Here is an 8,809-nt window from a genome sequence, read left to right as displayed (position 1 = left end):
ACACTATTATACTTGTATATGCTATTGTTTAACAGTCATTCTTTGAAGGCAATGCTCTTTAGTCTTTTTTCCTCAACAGGTAATAGGTCGAGGATCCGCAAGCCAAGGCTATGGGCACACACTGAACCTATTATTAGAGCACAAGTCAACAGGTTGCGTGATGAATTTTGGGACAAACAACCTCACTATGGAGGCACAAGAGGTAATCCTTGGTTTGATCTTCACCTAGTCCTTACATTTCGATGATGGTGAAAAATGAGTGTGGCTGGTGTGACTATTCTTTAACATTGATTTTCAATGAGATTCACAAAATCATGTCCTAAATTCACAAAATAAAGAGTCAGTTTCACAAAATTGGGTCCTAGATTCACAAAATCGCCAACATTCACAAGATGAGCCCCGTCACAGAATCAAATCCAAGATTCACAAGATTAGGTCCAAGGTTCACAAAATTAGGTCCAGGATTCACAAATTAGCTCCAAGATTCACAATATTAGGTCCAAGATTCACAAAATAAGGTTCAACATAGACCTTATTTTGTGAAACCTGGACTTGATTTTGTGAAGCTTGGAGTATATTATGTGAACCCTAGACCTAATTCTGTGAAACCTGATTTTGGCAAACATAGACCTGATTTAAACCTGGACTTGATTTTGTGAAGCTTGGACTAGATTATGTGAACCCTGGACCTGATTTTGTGAAACTTGATTTTGTCAAACATAGGCTTGACTTTGTGAAATCTAGACTTGACTTTGTGAAGCTTGGACCCCGGTTATGTGAACTTAGGAATTAAATTGGTTAATTTCCTAGTAAAAAATAACTATATGAGGTTAATGTATCATGTTTCATGTGTTTGTTATTTGTTGATGCACTATTTGTACTTATCAGCTATTAGCTCAAAAGGTAGAGCATTGTGCTATTGCGCAAGGTGTGGGTTCGAGTCCCATATAGATCACATTGACTGCTCTTTCTTTGATCACATTGACTCCTCTTTCTTTGATCAAGTTGAGAAACTTGGCAATTTTGGGGTCCCAAATAAAGAAAATATTGCTCAACTTATGTGGGGGTTCTTTAGTTATTGGGCATATTGTCATGACTATGCAAATGCAGTTGTATGCGTTCGAACTGGAAACACCCTCGGGTGAATCTTTATAGTGAATCTCTATGTTTTGCACTCAGTTGCAAACTCTTGTTTCTCTATTTGCAACTTCATGCTTTCACTGTGAACTAGTCCTAATTATGTGAAATCTCGACTTGATTTGTGAAACCTGGATTTCATTTTGTGAAACCTAGATCTGATTTTGTGAAATCTAGACATGATTATGTGAACTCTAGACCTACTTTTATGAATCCATCAGGATTGATAAATCCATCAGGTTTGCCCTCACAGAATTTTTCTGTTTGATATCAACTTCCTCGAGATCGTTTGGCTGACAACTTTTTTGCCATACAGAGAAAAGCAGGAGCTTATGAAAGCTTTATCCGAAGATTCGAGCTATAAAAAGTACCTTCCCATTTTTATGATTTTGCAAGATTTTTGCGAGCAATTTCTCTATTTGATCCCAAAAACTTACAGGAGTCGGTCTTACATGTGAGACCAACCCATTAGCTCTTTATTAATGAAGAGTACATAATGATTTTTAGCTAGTCTCACAGGCGAGTCTGTCTCATACCTGGCTCACTGTTGATTGATTTCTGCGTCTTGTATTCTGTAGGCACCTCTTTCTGTCAGCTTCAGATATAATGACGCTCCCTAATTTGAAGGTTTGTGTTACTTGTAACTTTTAAATACTAATTCTTCCACCTTATTTTAATAGATTACCTGAGTCATTTAGCAATATGATTTTTTTTTATGTTAGGGTAAGACAGTTTTCGCTATTAAAGCTCCCCGAGGCAGTTACTTTGAAGTTCCCGACCCTGACACAGAAAAGGTTGGTGAAATGATGTGATTGGAGTGAAAATTAGGGAGTTCATTCTCTCGTGAGTTGTGACTGTTACCTCATCTATGTGCAGGATTTATGTAATCTTGAAAAACATTGTAGCATCATAATCAGAAGTGCGATGGGACCAATAGATGTACATTTTTTAAGGTAATTTTTTTGTGCAAGGGTACTGATCAGGTTCTAATGACTAAGAATAACAACATTACTCATTACTCCGTATTTCAACTGCTCCCGCTTGTGGTAGGGGTAAGGGGAGATCAGAGTATGCATCCTTCTCCATGTCCTAGAAACTGTAGAAACACGAGTTAGTGGTAGAGGACAGAGGCACCTTTTGGCTTGCTGATCCCGGAGGGTTTTAGATAGATGTTTATATAGTACGTCTAATTTGAAAAATCTTCAATGTATAGCCCATAATAACGAATGAAAGACAATGAAACTAAAATTGACCTCACAACTCATTTTGGTTTATTTTATCATATTCCAAAGCCTAAAAGTAATGCGTTTTCGGTCCATTGGAAATGAAATGTGTTGTAAAGAACCATTTGCAATTTGCGAAAAAGCGAAGTGAACTCCACCAATTTTGCTTCAATTAGTGGTAGCTCTTGTGGTGGATCGGAATGTGAAAGAGCGACCTCGGACCATTTTCAAGATATGCACCATCTAGATAGGTCCATCTCTCACGAGCAAGAAAATTATCGATCCACAAGATAACGCCATCAGACTTCTACGTAAGTTTACTTCCAATGTTTTATCTCATACATAAGTGGTAACTGTGTTATGCTAATTTACGGAAACTTACATCAGATGGTTCTGTGCATAGAGTTGAGCCATCTAAATTGTCGTATTCCTTATTTTGTGATTATTTTTGTTTCTTGTGTTATTGTAAATATTTACAAAGATGTTTTCAAATGTACATCAAATCACTAGTGTTTCGATAGGTTTGTTATTTATTAAAACATAAATAATTTTTGAGTAATATCATCTATTAGCTCAAAAGGTAGAGCATTGTGCTATAGCGCAAGATGTGAGTTCGAGTCTCATATAGATGAACAAATATAAATATAGGATTTTTATTTACTTTGTTAATGCTAATATACGTCGACAGCCACTCAATAAGTTCTTAGATTTACAAAATAAGGTTAAGGTTCACAAAACAAGGTCTAGACTTCACAAAATAAGAACAAGAACAAAATAGATAATTTCAACCAGTTATGACTACTTTTCACAATATTACCTTTTAGTTTCACAATATAAGCTCTAAGACTCACAAAACAAGGTCTAAGATTCACAAAATAAGAACAAGAGCAAAATAGGTGATTTCAAGCAATTATGATCAAGTTTCACAATATTACCTTCTAATTTCACAAAACAAGCCGTATGATTCACAAAACAAGGTCTATGCTTCACAAAATAAGAACAAGAGCAAAATAGATAATTTCAACCATTTATGACCACGTTTCAGAATATTGTCTTTTTAGTTTCACAATATAAGCTCTAAAATTCACAAAATAAGGTCTAGGCTTCACAAAATAAGAACAAGAGCAAAATAGATAATTTCAACCATTTATGACCATAGTTCACAATATTACCTTTTAGTTTCACACTATAAGCTCTAAGATTTACAAAACAAGATCAAGATTCACAAAACAGGCTCTAGGATTCACAAAATAAGAACAAGAGCAAAATAGGTGATTTCAACCAATTTATGACCAAGTTTCACAATATTACCTTCTAATTTCACAAAACAAGTCGTAAGATTCACAAAATAAGGTCTAGGCTTCACAAAATAAGAACAAGAGCAAAATAGATAATTTCAACCATTTATAACCACGTTTCACAATATTATCTTTTGGTTTCACAATATAAGCTCTAAGATTCACAAAATAAGGTCTAGGCTTCACAAAATAAGAACAAGAGCAAAATAGATAATTTCAACCATTTATGACCACAGTTCACAATATTACCTTTTAGTTTCACACTATAAGCTCTAAGATTCACAAAACAAGATCTAAGATTCACAAAACGGGCTCTAGGATTCACAAAATAAGAACAATAGCAAAATAGGTGATTTCAACCAATTTATGACCAAGTTTCACAATATTACCTTCTAATTTCACAAAACAAGCCATTCACAATATTGTCTTTTAGTTTCACAATATAAGCTCTAAGATTCACAAAACAAGGTCTAGGCTTCACGAAATAAGAACAAGAGCAAAATAGATAATTTCAACCATTTATGACCACGTTTCACAATATTGTCTTTTAGTTTCACAATATAAGCTCTAAGATTCACAAAACAAGGTCTAGGCTTCACAAAATAAGAACAAGAGCAAAATAGATAATTTCAACCATTTATGACCACAGTTCACAATATTACCTTTTAGTTTCACACTATAAGCTCTATGATTCACAAAATAAGGTTTAAGATTCACAAAACAGGCTCTAGGATTCACAAAATAAGAACAAGAGCAAAATAGGTGATTTCAACCAATTATGACCAAGTTTCACAATATTACCTTCTAATTTCACAAAACAAGCCGTAAGATTAACAAAACAAGGTCTAGGCTTCACAAAAAAAAAGAACAAGAGCAAAATAGATAATTTCAACCATTTATGACCACGTTTCACAATATTGTCTTTTAGTTTCACAATATAAGCTCTAAGATTCACAAAACAAGGTCTAGGCTTCACAAAATAAGAACAAGAGCAAAATAGATAATTTCAACCATTTATGACCACAGTTCACAATATTACCTTTTAGTTTCACACTATAAGCTCTATGATTCACAAAATAAGGTTTAAGATTCACAAAACAGGCTCTAGGATTCACAAAATAAGAACAAGAGCAAAATAGGTGATTTCAACCAATTATGATCAAGTTTCACAATATTACCTTCTAATTTCACAAAACAAGCCGTAAGATTAACAAAACAAGGTCTAGGCTTCACAAAAAAAGAACAAGAGCAAAATAGATAATTTCAACCATTTATGACCACGTTTCACAATATTGTCTTTTAGTTTCACAATATAAGTTCTAAGATTCACAAAATAAGGTCTAGGCTTCACAAAATAAGAACAAGAGCAAAATAGATAATTTCAACCATTTATGACCACGTTTCCCAATATTACCTTGTAGTTTCACAATATAAGCTCTAAGATTCACAAAACAAGGTCTAAGATTCTCTAAACAGGCTCTAGGATTCACAAAATAAGAACAATAGCAAAATAGGTGATTTCAACCAATTTATAACCAAGTTTCACAATATTACCTTCCAATTTCACAAAACAAGGTCTAAGATTCACAAAACAGGCTCCAGGATTCACAAAATAAGAACAAGAGCAAAATAGGTGATTTCAACCAATTTATGACCAAGTTTCACAATATTACCTTCTAATTTCACGAAACAAGCCGTAGGATTCACAAAACAACGTCTAGGCTTCACAAAATAAGAACAAGAGCAAAATAAATAATTTCAACCATTTATGACCACGTTTCACAATATTATCATTTAGTTTCACATTATAAGCTCTAAGATTCACCAAACAAGGTAAAACTTGTCAAAAATTGATCCTCAAAAACAAAAAAAAATCCTCAAAATCAGATGATAAATTTTTGTCATTAGTAACATATTTTGAGTGTTTTAGTTATTTAAGATAAAATCATATTGAAGAATAAATGCATATAGACGGCTAAAACAGAGAGTACTAACTATTGATTATTTGTATGGCGTTTCTTAGGCACGATCACCCGAACCAAGCACTCGGGTTTGTTCACTATTGTGAGGTTCACAAGATAATGTCTAAGATTCACTCAAACGGGTCCTAGATTAAACAAAAAACCACTAATAAAAAGTTTTAAAGTGCATGATTCAGCAGCCTTAAACATAATTTCGAAGTCGTTATGAGAAAATTAACTCGGAACAAGCTCCATATGCAAGAAAACACAAAGAAGAGCTCCACTGCTTCAACATTGTAATTATAAACTAGGCACTGATGGCTGAGCCGGAGTTGTGTCGGCAATTAGACACCATATCCATGTAGAATTGGTACTTGCCGATCTCACTTCCGCAGCTGTTTAGACACTGCAACATATATATAAGATAGCAGCTTGATTAGTGAGACACCGCGGAACACATTCAAACAAACATTATGAAACTTTAATGTCGAAAGAGCAATTACGTCTTGAAAGGCTTTAGAGTGAACAACACAGGCATCATAAGCTTCAGCTTGAGGAGGAGGAGCGGATCCTACAATGGAAAGAATATAACACTAAAGAATTGACATATTTCTGAACAAAAGAAAAACTGATGGATACGGCTTTAAGCATCAGTAGTACTTCCGATCGCCAAAATGGAAAGTTGAAAGCTTCATATCAATTAATAATAGTAGCAACTGCCAACTAGCAAGGGAGGATTTTTAATAATAGTAACAACTGTAGCAGGCATAACCAGGTGTGTTTATGTGGGTGATGTACCATATAATTCCAATAGTATCACTTTCAATCAACTTACTCCCAAATTTTAAATATCACAAGAATTAATACGGCTTGATTCAGTCGATTCCACATTTCATCTGTTTCTTGCAGACGCAAATTCTCTTATCAGCTAATTCAGAACATAGTTTGAAGGAAAAAAATTAAAACAATCTGTATGCTCACCCTCAGGAATTCTCTTATCAGCTAATTCAGAACCAGTCTAAGTAATGATTTGATTTTAAGTCAGACAGGCAGGGAGGCTAGAAATATCTCACAGCTTTCAGCATATGAAATTACCTCGAAATACGAAATTGAGCCTTATATTACACAAAATCGATCCTTCGATTCCACTAAAATCACAATATTTTACAAACTAAAACTGAAACACAAATTAATCGAGCTCAATTTTGATCAAAATTATGAAATTACCTCGAAATCTTCTTCTGAAATTGCTGAAATCACGTTGTTGTATGTTATTTTGATGAAATTACCTTCAAATTAATCGAATAAAGTCTTCTGAAATTGATCAAATCACGATATTATTGTTGTAGCTTGTTGATCGGCAAATCGCTGCAATTGGAATCACGATATTAATCGCTTCACAACCCTCACGGAATTCATCAATTGGAATCATCTATGAACAATCGCTGCAATTGATGGATCGTTGATTCATTTATGGAGTTTGGGTTTGGAATCTATGAACAATCACTACAATCACGATATTAATCGTTGATGAAGAAAATTTGTTTAGATGTTTTGCGTAGAAAAGTTTAGATTGATAAAATATTTAGGCCACATGAAGAATTAGGAAAAGATGAATTGACAGCCCACATTGAATGAGCCCGTTTAATATCAGTCCACATTCAGTCGGCCCCAAGTTTAATGAAGGAATTTGGTGAGGCCGGCCGCCTCGCCATAATTAACGGCCTCACCGAATCCGGCCTCTCTCTCTCTCTCTATATATATATATATATATATATATATATATATATATATATATATATATATATATATATATATATATATATATATATATATATATATACACATATGTTCCGGGTGTAATTCCGGAGCAGGATTGTGACCACTTAAGCTTGTAGAATGATGTCGTTGCTCGTCTCTTCCTTTCACTCTTTCCTGTAAAGATGAAACAAACTTAGGGCTCGGCTTGAGGCCGAACGTACTCACTCCGATGCTCAAGTCAGTAAACTTAGAGAGATAAGTTGTATGTTAACTTGGCAAAGTATATTGTAGAGAGATAAGGGAGTTTTATACCAGATTTCCAGTTAGTTTCTCAATGAGAGATGTGGAGTATTTATAGACTTTCACCTTTTGTCACGTAGTGGCCAAGTGGCATAGCAGGTGGAAAGACTATCTTACCCTCGGCCGAGGGACCCATGACAGGCCGGCAGGCCTGGTTGACTCCATGCCGAGAGGACCGGATGTGAGTATACGGATATGCCTTTCGGCCGGCTAGTTGACGAGCCGAGACCCAAGTGACAGGCCGACAGGCTTCGTCGGTTAGGTCGCTTTTCTTTTGACTTGTTGTCTTTTAGCCTTGACTTTGGTCAATATGTTGACTTGGTCAGCGGGTGCAGAATATGCCCCATCAATTTGCCCCCAGCGTAGTCTATGCCGTGGTATGGACCTTCGATGCGTTTTGAGCGTATTCTGCGCATGTCGAACTTCTTCCTCGGCTTGGTCCTGTTCAGGCCGTACCATATCCCCTCTCCACATGGTTGTGTAATGGACATCGAATGTGGAAAATAAAATGGCGCTGGCCGAGACCAAGGTTGGGAGTGCCGTGTGCTTTTGATTGCCCCCGGCCGGTGCTGCCAAGCTTGGTTGATCAGCTGGCCGTTGGCAAGTAGATACCAAGAAGCGTGTCGAAGAATATGGGTCACTGTATGTCGATTGACATTCCGTGGCTGCATGCTTGACACGTGGCCTGGTGTTGATTGGTGGACGCTTCATGGGCTTTGCTCTGATTGATCCACTGAATGGGCTTTGCTCTATAAATAGAGCAGTATGCCCCTCATTTTGATGTGCAAACTTCTTTTTCTTAAAAAAAAAAAAAATTCCTCTCTCTAGTTTTCGAAGAGTTTTCTCTCTCTAATTTTTGGAGCGTTACTCGGCGTAACACTTTCTTTCAAGGTAAACAAACAAATTCTTCCCCAACTTTTATTTTTTAAGTATTTGTTGCCACCATGTCTGCTGATGATGCTCCGCCTAGTACCTCAACCCCGGGGGACGAACCGTCGCGTCCCGATGAACAGGAGCCACTGGTTGTCACCCCGGTAGGGTTCGGGGGTCGCAAGTCGTCTTCCCCTGAAATCGACGAGAAATATCTCGAGGATTTTGATGATGATGATGAGGAAAAGACCCAATCTGA

At 36.0% G+C, this 8,809-nt stretch overlaps 1 protein-coding gene across 1 annotated transcript; it reads left to right on the top strand.

Moving 5' to 3' along the window:
• Positions 1 to 1,367: 1,367 nt before the first annotated feature.
• LOC141629985 (transcription factor E2FC-like) lies at positions 1,368 to 2,261 on the top strand. Its single transcript, XM_074442890.1, has 4 exons — positions 1,368 to 1,504; positions 1,716 to 1,764; positions 1,860 to 1,931; positions 2,014 to 2,261. The coding sequence occupies exons 1-4, from the start codon at positions 1,470 to 1,472 to the stop codon at positions 2,092 to 2,094; spliced, it is 237 nt and encodes a 78-aa protein (XP_074298991.1). The 5' UTR covers positions 1,368 to 1,469; the 3' UTR covers positions 2,095 to 2,261.
• Positions 2,262 to 8,809: the final 6,548 nt, after the last annotated feature.

This window comes from Silene latifolia, chromosome 2 (assembly GCF_048544455.1).
Source record: "Silene latifolia isolate original U9 population chromosome 2, ASM4854445v1, whole genome shotgun sequence".
Lineage (NCBI taxonomy): Eukaryota > Viridiplantae > Streptophyta > Magnoliopsida > Caryophyllales > Caryophyllaceae > Silene > Silene latifolia.
The sequence above is the reverse complement of the archived record's forward strand: the minus strand, read 5'-3'. Positions and strand labels throughout refer to the sequence as shown.